Source organism: Hordeum vulgare, chromosome 3H (assembly GCF_904849725.1).
Source record: "Hordeum vulgare subsp. vulgare chromosome 3H, MorexV3_pseudomolecules_assembly, whole genome shotgun sequence".
In the NCBI taxonomy this organism is placed as follows: domain Eukaryota; kingdom Viridiplantae; phylum Streptophyta; class Magnoliopsida; order Poales; family Poaceae; genus Hordeum; species Hordeum vulgare.
The window spans coordinates 590,285,579-590,298,312 of NC_058520.1; the positions used below are offsets into that span (position 1 = coordinate 590,285,579).

Genomic DNA, 12,734 nt, shown 5'->3' on the forward strand with positions numbered 1-12,734 from the left:
TAACTCAGATATTCATTTCTATGATCATATCGTAGACAGTTCATCCTCTTGTTACGACGAACTTCACTCTGAAACGGAATTGAACTTTTCAGTATTTCAGACTTGTGATTCATTAAGTAAATACTCCTGTATCTACTCAAGTCGTCAGTGAAGTAAGAACATAATGATATCCACTGCGTGCCTCAGCACTCATTGGACTGCATACATCAAAATGTATCACTTCCAACAAGTTACTATCTTATTTCATCTCAATGAAAACCAGGCCTTGCTCATGTGGTATGATTTGCATGTCACTAGTGATTCGAAATCAGGTGAGTACAAAGATCCATCAGCATGGAGCCTCTTCATGCAATTTATACTAACATGACTCAAGCGGCAATGCCACAAGTAAGTGGTACTATCATCATCAACTGTATCTTTTGGCACCATTATCATGAACATGTGTAACACTACGATCGAGATTCAATAAACCATTGAAGGTGATTATTCAAGAAAACAGAGTAACCATTATTCTCTTTAAATAAATAATCGTATCGCAATAAACACGATCCAATCATGTTCATGCTTAACGCAGGCACCAAATAACAATTATTTAGGTTTAATACCAATCCGGATGGTAGAGGGAGCGTGCGACGTTTGATCATATCAACCTTGGAAACACTTCCAACACGTATCGTCACCTCGCCTTTAGCTAGTCTCCATTTATGCCGTAGCTTTCATTTCGTGTTACTAATCACTTAGCAACCGAACCGGTATCCAATACCCTCATGCTACTAGGAGTACTAGTAAAGTACACATCAACATCATGTATATCAAATACACTTCTTTCGACTTTTGCCAGCCTTCTTATCTACCAAGTATCTAGAGTTGCTCCGCCTCAGTGACTGTTCCCCTCATTACAGAAGCACTTAGTCTCGGGTTTGGGTTTAATCTTGGGTCTCTTCATTAGTGCAGCAACTGTTTTGCCGTTTCACGAAGTATCCCTTCTAGCCCTTGCCTTTCTCGAAACTTAGTGGTTTTACAAACCATCAACTATTGACGCTCCTTCTTGATTTCTACTTTCGCAGTGTCAAACATCGCGAATCGCTCAAGGATCATTGTATCTATCCTTGATATGTTATAGTTCATCACTAAGCTCTCACAGCTTGGTGGCAGTGACTTTGGAGAACTATCACTATCTCATCTGGAAGATTAACTCCCACTTGATTCAAGCGATTGTCGTACTCAGACAATCTGAGCACACGCTCAACGATTGAGCCTTTCTCCTTTACTTTGTGGACAAAGAATTTCGTCGGAGGTCTCGTACCTCTCAACAAGGGCACAAGCGTGAAATCACAATTTCATCTCTTTAGAACATCACTTATGTTCCGTGACGTTTTAAAACGTTTTCGGCGCCTTGCTTCTAAGCCATTTAAGTATTTTGCACTGAACTATCGTGTAGTCATCAGAAACGTGTATGTCGGATGTTCACAGCATCCACACATGACGCTCGGGGTGCAGCACACCGATTGGTGCATTAAGGACATAAGCCTTCTGCGCAGCAACGAGGACAATCCTCGGTTTTACAGACTTAGTCTGTAAAGTTTGCTACTATTAACTTTCAACTAAATTTTCTCTAGGAACATATAAAAACAGTAGAGCTATAGCGCAAGCTACATCGTAATTCGCAAAGACCATTAGACTATGTTCATGACAATTAGCTCAATTAATCATATTACTTTAAGAACTCCCACTCAAAAAGTACATCTCTCTAGTCATTTGAGTGGTACATGATCCAAATCCACTATCTCAAGTCCGATCATCACGTGAGTCGAGAATAGTTTCAGTGGTAAGCATCTCTATGCTAATCATATCAACTATACGATTCATGCTCGACCTTTCGGTCTCATGTGTTCCGAGGCCATGTCTGCACATGCTAGGCTCGTCAAGCTTAACCCGAGTGTTCCGCGTGCGCAACTGTTTTGCACCCGTTGTATGTGAACGTTGAGTCTATCACACCCGATCATCACGTGGTGTCTCGAAACGACGAACTGTAGCAACGGTGCACAGTCGGGGAGAACACAATTTCGTCTTGAAATTTTAGTGAGAGATCACCTCATAATGCTACCGTCGTTCTAAGCAAAATAAGGTGCATAAAAGGATTAACATCACATGCAATTCATAAGTGACATGATATGGCCATCATCACGTGCTTCTTGATCTCCATCACCAAAGCACCGGCACGATCTTCTTGTCACCGGCGCCACACCATGATCATCCATCAACGTGTTGCCATCGGGGTTGTCGTCCTACTTATGCTATTACTACTAAAGCTACATCCTAGCAAAATAGTAAACGCATCTGCAAGCACAAACGTTAGTATAATGACAACCCTATGGCTCCTGCCGGTTGCCGTACCATCGACGTGCAAGTCGATATTTCTATTACAACATGATCATCTCATACATCCAATATATCACATCACATCGTTGGCCATATCACATCACAATCATACCCTGCAAAAACAAGTTAGACGTCCTCTAATTTTGTTGTTGCATGTTTTACGTGGTGACCAAGGGTATCTAGTAGGATCGCATCTTACTTACGCAAACACCACAACGGAGATATATGAATTGCTATTTAACCTCATCCAAGGACCTCCTCGGTCAAGTCCGATTCAACTAAAGTTGGAGAAACCGTCACTTGCCAGTCATCTTTGAGCAAAGGGGGTTACTCGTAACGATGAAACCAGTCTCTCGTAAGCGTACGAGTAATGTCGGTCCAAGCCGCTTCAATCCAACAATACCGCGGAATCAAGAAAAGACTAAGGAGGGCAGCAAAACGCACATCACCGCCAAAAAAACCTTTTGTGTTCTACTCGAGAAGACATCTACGCATGAACCTAGCTCATGATGCCACTGTTGGGGAACGCCGCAAGGGAAACAAAAATTTTCCTACGCGCACGAAGACCTATCATGGTGATGTCCATCTACGAGAGGGGATGAGTGATCTACGTACCCTTGTAGATCGTACAACAGAAGCGTTTAGAGAACGCGGTTGATGTAGTGGAACGTCCTCACGTCCCTCGATCCTCCCCGCGAACAATCCCGCGATCAGTCCCACGATCTAGTACCGAACGGACGGCACCTCCGCGTTCAGCACACGTACAGCTCGACGATGATCTCGGCCTTCTTGATCCAGCAAGAGAGACGGAGAGGTAGAAGAGTTCTCCGGCAGCGTGACGACGCTCCGGAGGTTGGTGATGATCTCGTCTCAGCAGGGCTCCGCCCGAGCTCCGCAGAAACGCGATCTAGAGGAAAAACTATGGAGGTATGTGGTCGGGCAGCCGTGAGAAAGTCGTCTCAAATCTGCCCTAAAAGCCCCATATATATAGGAGGAGGGAGGGGAACCTTGCCTTGGGGTCCAAGGGATCCCCAAGGGGTCGGCCGAGCCAGGGGGGAGGACTCTCCCCCCCCAAACCGAGTCCTACTTGGTTTGGTGGGAGGGAGTCCTTCCCCCTTCCCACTTCTCCCTTTTTTTTTCTTTCCTTTGATTTTTTCTTCCTTGGCGCATAGGGGATTGGTGGGCTGTCCCACCAGCCCACTAAGGGCTGGTGTGACCCCCCAAATACCTATGGGCTTCCCCGGAGTGGGTTGCCCCCTCCGGTGAACTCCCGGAACCCATTCGTCATTCCCGGTACATTCCCGGTAACTCCGAAAACCTTCCGGTAATCAAATGAGGCCATCCTATATATCAATCTTCGTTTCCGGACCATTCCGGAAACCCTCATGACGTCCGTGATCTCATCCGGGACTCCGAACAACATTCGGTAACCAACCATATAACTCAAATACGCATAAAACAACGTCGAACCTTAAGTGTGCAGACCCTGCGGGTTCGAGAACTATGTAGACATGACCCGAGAGACTCCTCGGTCAATATCCAACAGCGGGACCTGGATGCCCATATTGGATCCTACATATTCTACGAAGATCTTATCGTTTGAACCTCAGTGCCAAGGATTCGTATAATCCCGTATGTCATTCCCTTTGTCCTTCGGTATGTTACTTGCCCGAGATTCGATCGTCAGTATCCGTATACCTATTTCAACCTCGTTTACCGGCAAGTCTCTTTACTCGTTCCGTAATACAAGATCCCGCAACTTACACTAAGTTACATTGCTTGCAAGGCTTGTGTGTGATGTTGCATTACCGAGTGGGCCCCGAGATACCTCTCCGTCACACGGAGTGACAAATCCCAGTCTTGATCCATACTAACTCAACTAACACCTTCGGAGATACCTGTAGAGCATCTTTATAGTCACCCAGTTACGTTGCGACGTTTGATACACACAAAGCATTCCTCCGGTGTCAGTGAGTTATATGACCTCATGGTCATAGGAATAAATACTTGACACGCAGAAAACAGTAGCAACAAAATGACACGATCAACATGCTACGTCTATTAGTTTGGGTCTAGTCCATCACGTGATTCTCCCAATGACGTGATCCAGTTATCAAGTGACAACACTTGCCTATGGCCAGGAAACCTTGACCATCTTTGATCAACGAGCTAGTCAACTAGAGGCTTACTAGGGACGGTGTTTTGTCTATGTATCCACACAAGTATTGTGTTTCCAATCAATACAATTATAGCATGGATAATAAACGATTATCATGAACTAAGAAATATAATAATAACTAATTTATTATTGCCTCTAGGGCATATTTCCAACAGGGGGATCAATCCAAGGAAGAAATCACCAGATCTGAAGGAGATGGGGGAGGGGATTAGGGATTCGAAGAGAGCCAGCCGCCGCCGTTGCAGTTTCTGTTTGAATGAGGGAGGGGAATGGGGAGGGGGTGGGGAGGGGGCTGGCCCGTGGCCAGTTAAGTCAATGTGTGGCGCCTAAGCGTTAGGCGCCACACATTACAATGTGTGACGCCTGAGGCTTAGGCGTCACACGACCTGGGGGATGGGCCCTCCCTGCCAGGTGGTCGGGGTGTGTGGCGCCGAAGGGCTAGGCGTCACACAGTGTAGTGTGGCGCCTACTTGTCGGGCGCCACACAAAAGGGTCAGGCGGGTGAAATATTTTCCCCGAGGGGTCACTCCGTGAGTTCTTTCCCCCCAGGGGTCATTTTTGTCAATTTTGCCACATGAGCATCTCTCCTTCCTTATTTACAATTTTATGGTTTAGCTTTTTTATTTCTGGTTTAGGCTCTTATATACCATATTTAACTAATTTCTCATAAATTTAGTCCTTACGGATTCTTCTCCTTTTAACTTCTTCCTTATTTTATACTTGCACCATAAAAAAAATTGTGATTCCTAGTCGATCCTTTGAACGTAACACTCCACAAACAAGATATACCCACATGGAAGCCCCTCTCCCTCTTCTTCTTCTTCTTCTTCATATTTCTTTTTCCAACACATGCCTATATTTTTCATACACACCGTACATTTTTTCTTTTACATTTTCTCGGTCTTTACCCACGTCTAACATTTTTTAAATATGTGATTAACTTTCTTTCTAATGTACGTTTGATGTCCATTTTTTTCATACACGTTGCCAATTTTTTATATGTATAAAGCATTTTTATAAATGTTTCAGATTTTTCCAAATACATGTTTAACATTTTTCCATAAAAATATTTCAATCATTTGTTTTCAAATACCTGTTTTTATTAATACATGGTGGAACATTTTTTAATGATAATACCATTTTTTCTGAACTATGCAAACATTTTTTATGTTGTACACACATTTTTTTAAAAACTTCCTCGAACACGATTTTGAAACTTGAGAACATTACATTTAATAAATTTTTCACACGTTTCTGTTTTGCGGGGAAAATGAAACTTGTGAACATCTTTGTAATGTAAAGGAAAGAAATTTCTGAACATTTAAAAAAAATATAACATACTGTTTTAATTGTACAAATCCATTTTTTGAATTATACCAACATATTTTGTACAATGTATAAACCTATTTCGTACACACGATTGCATTTTTCATACACAAGGCTAACATTTCTACTATTTTTTATCGACGGTTGTACATTTTTGGTATACATCAAAAACATTTTATATGCATGTTTAACATTTGTAATATGCAAGATTAACAGTTTTTCGTATTTTGTGTAAAGTGTTTTTTTGTACGGATTTGCTAAAACACATCTAGACGTTATGGTTCAACACATGCTAATCAAGGGCCGCGTGTGGCCCTCACACGGTGTTCACCATTTGATGACGCTGTTTTTGCAAAGTCATTGAGTACCGAACTTCCGGGCGCCACCGACTTGAAGTGTTCTCCAAGGTGTGGTCTCATCTCCTCAGTCCCGTTTGGGATCATCTCCAGTGATTTCAGTTAGGAAGGAGAAGGGCGTGGAGGAGCCAATCATGCGGCAAAGGAAAGCTATGATTTCATTCAGATTGTTCAATTTATTAGTTGATTTAGAGGTGGGAAATGATGTCTAGCTCATGATGATCGGTCAACGGGAGTCAGAAAAGCCGGTACAAAAAAAAACAAAAAACGAGAAAGTGCGGTCCGATAGGCAAAATAAGTCGGCGGTGGCAAAGGAGAGATGCGAGGGGCGGAACCCTGGAGGCTAGGAAGCGAACGACCAACTTCCTTCCAACAGTAGAGGTATCTTAGCAGTCGTCACACAATGTCAAACCATCAAGGTCCCTTTTTTTTTCCGGAACAAGAAGAGGTACTTTTCTTCAGTGGAGAAGAGAAAAAAAAGAGGCAGTATGCAAGTCGATTTTTTTTTTCTGTTTTTTGATTTTATTTTTTGAGAAAAATCGATTTGATTTTTTTAGACAAAGGGAAAAAATGATTTGATAATCGGGCAGGATTGGACCCATGTATCCTACGGCCCAAACGGCACGGTCTTGGCCCAGTCTACACCCACGGGCACGGAGGAAGGCCACCGACCGGAGGGCAGAAAATCCCCACACGAGTCGGTCTCCTCTCCTCTCCTCTCTTCCTCCTCCCGTCGCACTCTCTTCGCTCCTCCCAAATCCCTCCTAGCTAGGGTTTTACCCCCGCCCCGCCGCGCCGCGCCCGCTGACCATGACGGCCGCCGACCTGCAGGCGGAGCTGCTCCGCGCCCAGCTCGAGGAGCATGACGTCGAGGTGATCGATCCTCCCTCCATTCCGACCCTCTCCCTCCGATTCGGTGCCGCGTCGGCCAAAAATCCACGCCCCTCGTGCTTGTTCGCCCCCCGGATCGGCGCGTTCCCGTTGCGGCGGTGGCGTTAGGGCGCTAGATCTCGTCCGTCCATGTCGCCTAGGTCGTGGCCAGCAGCCTGAGGGCACATGTAGGGCGTTTGATTTTTCGCGGGGGAGCGGGCGAGGCCTCGGGCCCCTCCATGACCCTCCACCATGATAGCTCAAGGCGTGGTATTTTTTCTCTTCATTCATGTGAGGAAATCGTGCTTGCTCGTGCATCTAGTAGGAGTTCAGTTTCAGAGGAGGTTGGTAATGCCAGTATATCCTTTGGTCTTTGCTGTTAGGGGGCTTGTGGTCCGTCTGTGATTTGTTTGTCAGTTGCCCCTCTTATGTATGTACGGTTTGTGGTTACACTTTCTGACAGAACTGTACTGCTGCAAATCGAAATGCTGCTGCTTTGTCTTGTGGATGCAAATCTCAGAGGAATTTTAAGCGAGCATGGATAAATCACTCACCTTTGGTGGTTGCTACAGTAGGAATGCGACTGCATTTGTTAATTAGCTTTGGAAGTCAGTTGTGACCGAAGTATAATGTTTGTATTTAATTAGCTTTGAAGTTAATTAGGGTTTGTGGTTGCCCTTTCTGAGAGATCTGTACTGCCGCAAACTGAAATGCTGCTGCTTTGTCTTGTGGATGCAAGTCTGAGAGGAATTTCAAGCGAGCATTGATAAATCAGTCACCATTGGTGGTTGCTACAGTAGAAATGTGCCTTCTGTTTGTTAATTAGCTTTGAAAGTCAGTTGTGATCTATGTATCATGTGTGTAATTGTGTGTGCTTATGTGATGCATGGCATCTTGTCCTGTACCAACAATATAATTTTGTGAGCATAGCTTCTGTTGTCAATGCAGACAACTGTTCCTTGTTATGTACATACTCTACATTTTTTGCTTTTGGAGTCTCATTTCTGTTTATCTTGTGCTGATGCTACTTAGTATGTATGTACTCACATCTTCATGCTGGAAGGATAATAACTGTGGGTAGACTATTTACCGTTGTTTCATTTCTGCATATGGCTAACTCTGCTTCCCCCCCTCTGCATGTCCCCTGTTCGGAGGCAGTGCTGCTTAGTGCTTAATAGTTATGATGTTCAAGTAATATGACATTTCTAATGCATACTCCCAGGGAGATGAGCCTATCATTGAGGATGATGATGACGACGATGAAGACGATGATGAGGATGAGGATGAAAAAGATGACGATGACGTTGAGGGTATGATGAAATTCTCTAGCTCCCTCTGTTCAGTTCAAATAGCCATTTAGTTACAGATAAGCCTATTTCTTTTTGTAATGCTGCCTTCTAAGTTCCAACAATAAATTTAAACAAGTTAAGTTATTGCCCATACCCAAATTATAAATTAAACGTTGCTTATTCAACTCCTGAATCAATGGATTATTTTGTTTTTATTGGGCTAGATTCTGGCATTGAGATAATTAGGAAATTGTTATCTGATCTGTTCCTCAATGATACAAACTCCGTATTTACCTATTTTGGTTCACTTTGACCTGTTTTTATTTTTAAAAATTAGACACTGACCAGTTTGTACTCTCTAATAGTCTGTTCTTTCCGTACCATTGCTATACCTTTCTGGTTTCTGTTCTCAATTCTTTGGAACCGTATTATGTATTCATATTCACTTATTCCTGAATTATTCAGCACTGCTTATTTACACTACTTTTAGTTTTCTGTACTGCCTGCCATTTGTATATAATATTCACCTCTGTACTGAGGTGGCACCTTGTATCAATTTCAACCTGCATTAACATGTACATGAATGTTCAGCTATAGCATTTAGTTTGATAGAAGCAAATCGCGAATGTAAAATCTTGCTTTTGCAAGTATAATCTTGGTCGGTGATCCATTTCAATGGATTTAGTATGAAGTGATGCTGGAATTTCCATTAACCATTATGCGAGTAGCTAATCCTTTGTACCTACCTTACCCTAACAGGGATATCTTGTTCAAAAATTAAAACTTGATAAAGGATACCAAGAAGACATGATCAGTCACGTTTTCTGTTCCGTCTTGCTTGAGAGAAGTTGTGTTGTATGAATGTTACACTTGCCATTTCCTATGATTACATATAATAATCCATGAAGTGAACTATGTCTAAGTTGTAGAATTCTGGTCTTGTGCAAAATGTTGAAAATCTGGCATTTTGCATCTGTGCTTTCTGGGTCTAGGAGGTGATGCTAGTGGAAGATCTAGGCAGAGTAGGAGTGAGAAGAAGAGCAGGAAAGCCATGGAGAAGCTTGGCATGAAGGCCATTACTGGTGTGAGCCGTGTAACTATCAAGAAGAACAAGAGCGTGAGCATCTTGACCACTTCAGGCCGTTGTTCCCTGTGGCATAATTATATGCTGTTGGTTGTTGCATTTTCGTAACTTCTCCACACAATTGCAGGTTATGTTTGTCCTCTCCAAGCCAGATGTTTTCAAGAGCTCAAACTCAGATACCTACGTCATGTTTGGGGAGGCCAAGATCGAGGACCTGAGCACTCAGCTGCATTCACAAGCGGCGGAGCAGTTCAAGGCGCCGGGCCCGAGCGGCGTCATCTCGAAGGGCAGGCCGGCCATGGCAGCAGCCCAGGACGACGAGGAGGTCGATGAGACCGGCGTCGACAAGAAGGACATTGAGCTCGTGATGGCGCAGGCCTCCGTTCCGAGATCCAGGGCTGTGAAGGCGCTCAAGGCTGCGGATGGTGACATCGTCAGTGCCATCATGGAGTTGACTAACTAGGTAGTGCCCGTAGGTGGAATCGTGTCCTGATAATAGGGTCTTGGATTGCAAAGCAGTCTTTTGGTCATGTCATCTTGAATGTTGCAGTTGCGGAATTGGAGGTTCTATGTCTGTTGAAACTAGTATTGGGATGTCTGCTGAAACTAGTATTGGGATGTAGGTTTCGTAGGCGTTTTAGACATGTGATGATCAGCAAACTGCTTTCTCTTGTGGCATCTTGTGGGAGAATCTGAATCGGCTGCACTAAATTTTGCTACAACTGCATGTCAATCTGTGTTTGAGGCAATATGTCATTCTAGTCAGCTTTCGAATTTTATTCTGAACTGCAGCCATTTTGTTTGGCCACATGGATGAAAACAAGTGGTTTCCATCTTGTGAAGCAGTTTGCCTGCTAGGATTTGCTGTCCTTGACAAGATGTGGCATATGTTTGGATCTTGGCCAAATTACATCTTATCAAAGTTCTATGCTATGACCAAAACATGGAGTTGTCAATGGATGGTTGCCAGGTTTTTATCATAACAATACCTTTTTGTCAACTCTAATTTGTGTTTCTACCAATGCTCTAACTTAGCGGGTAACAAAATTTGGTATGGCAAATTAGTGATTGTACTACTTACTGAGAAAAAAGGGATAATATTTCTTTTAGAGAAAAAATATGGGAGAATTGTGTTGTATGACTGTCTTCTGCTGGTTCGCTTCCACCCATATGTTTTGCCCTTTCCCTCTGTCCATTTGTCTTGCCTCCTGCGCCCTTCTCTCAATCCCTACTGCATTGCCTTCAATTTGATTATCAAACTATCAAAAATAAATTCTCAGACAAAAAAACTATCTAAAATAGGTTACACGATTTGCAAGTGATTTTTCTCAACTCTTAACTCACAATTTCAGCTCTGTAATTTATTACTTATAACCCACTGGTTTATGGTCCTGATTATAGAAAACCCGCCGCACACTCCAGCTGACAAACAACTGCATTTTCTCATAAGGGTATAAATAAATCACAAAGGGTTTGAACGTTCGCAACATTAGAGTGACATTCACCAAAAAGGTGATCGCGGTATGAATAAACCTCTAAGCTATCATCTGGCCGACATCAAAGCTCATCAGCAAATCCTAGGCGACATAAAAATTTGTTGCTTCTGTTCTGTCGCAACAACTCTATTTGGCAGAGCGTATGACTCGGCCGAGCTTGTGCTCACATCCCCCTTCAAGGCTCTCAGCCAGTGCTCAGTATCAACCTGCATCACAAAACAACTTTTTAACAAAAACCGTACTGTCATGTCATGAATTTAATTATCGTTTTAATTATGTTTCATGGTATGAGCAGACGAAATATTCACACCTTTGTAATGTACACATCAACTCCAAGCCTAGCTATCGCGGCAGCTACCAATATTTTGGTCTCCATTCATCCAGTGGTGTCGTGTGTTGATCTTCACTGCAGTGAATAGCTAGATGTTTTAGGCTTTATACAAGCGATGGTAGTTTACAAATTACAAGCAGTGCATCTGGATCATGAATTCAGCCTGTTCTCAGTCCAATTAACCATAATTTTTATCACATCAGACTCATACTACAAATAATTACTCCCTCGGAGCATTTTATTCAAACTGTTGAAAAGATGGCTAACCCCCCCCCCCCCCCCCCCCCCTTCAAATGATACGTAAGAACAATGAATGCATTTGGTTATTATAAGGTTTTCACTTGGGAAATCATCACTAACTACTTGGATCAAGCAGTTTATGTTCAATTCGATAAAATTATCAACTTGACATTACTATGTTCAACCTATGTAGGCTGTAGGCTGTAGCGGCATCCCAACGGACAGTATTCCTTGTGCAGAAGCATATGCAGTTCCACGGGTCATTTACTTACTGATTTACACAAAGAAATTAATAGTTTTTATATTGAGTATAGATCGCAAAATTGATATATAAAGTGGCCAATTATTGAAAATTCATCAACATCACATATATATGAATTTCTACTGATATATGAACATGCATGCATCCTTGGAATGTTAAATAAAAACTTCATGCCATGAAGGAATTAATTTAGGAGCAACACCAAAGAAACCCATGCAGATCTTGTGGAAAAAAATAAAAAACAAGAATAAACATCATGCATTTTCAATACCTATTCAGCTAGCACGACACTAGTGACGAGTCGACCACTCCCTCCTTCCCTTCATCCTCCTTCCTCTTTCCATTCTTTCCTTGCCCCCCTCCTTCATGCCTCGCCTCGCCTCGGACAGACGATGCGTGATCCCTTATTGCTCTACACTCGTACAGAGAGCTACTAGTACTAGTTAGATTTAAAAGCTGAAAAGATTGTCTTGTGCTAACTTTTCTGTTATCTTTTAATTTTCAACTATCCATCTTCACTACATTGCCTGTCAAGCTGAAAAAAATTGCCTTGTGCTATTTTTTTTTACTGTCATAGATGGGTGAATTGGCAAGAAAACCAAGGCAACTAATTGTTGTGAGAGGAGCCGGTCTAGTGGCTGGATTCTATGCTTACATTACGTGATGCCCATGCTTACAAGATCTAGGCAACAAACATCGAGTATAACTGTGCCATATCTAGAGAGTCAAAATTTAGATACATTTATTTATCACTCTACCGACATAAATTGTTCAAATCAACTAAGAATGAGAAAAGCTCCCTTTTTCCGTTTGTGTGCTATATTTAGAGAGAGAAATTTGTTGTTGGATACCATCCATACTTGTATCAAGCTTAAGAGTTCCCTTAGATGATGGTTTGCAGTTAACAGTTCAGCGTAAC

At 42.7% G+C, this 12,734-nt stretch overlaps 1 protein-coding gene across 1 annotated transcript; it reads left to right on the forward strand.

Annotated features, from left to right (window-relative positions):
- The first annotated feature begins 6,904 nt into the window (after positions 1-6,904).
- On the forward strand, positions 6,905-10,237 carry LOC123445417 (nascent polypeptide-associated complex subunit alpha-like protein 1). Its single transcript, XM_045122403.1, has 4 exons — positions 6,905-7,116; positions 8,336-8,423; positions 9,395-9,519; positions 9,614-10,237. The coding sequence occupies exons 1-4, from the start codon at positions 7,054-7,056 to the stop codon at positions 9,947-9,949; spliced, it is 612 nt and encodes a 203-aa protein (XP_044978338.1). The 5' UTR covers positions 6,905-7,053; the 3' UTR covers positions 9,950-10,237.
- Positions 10,238-12,734: the final 2,497 nt, after the last annotated feature.

What these genes read in the sequence shown, in the direction of transcription:
- LOC123445417 (XM_045122403.1), top strand. Translation starts at nt 7,054, where the DNA reads ATGACGGCCGCCGACCTGCAGGCGGAGCTGCTCCGCGCCCAGCTCGAG. An exon ending in TCGAGGAGCATGACGTCGAG is followed by an intron (nt 7,117 to 8,335) that starts GTGATCGATCCT and finishes GCATACTCCCAG; the next exon opens with GGAGATGAGCCTATCATTGA. An exon ending in CTATCAAGAAGAACAAGAGC is followed by an intron (nt 9,520 to 9,613) that starts GTGAGCATCTTG and finishes ACACAATTGCAG; the next exon opens with GTTATGTTTGTCCTCTCCAA.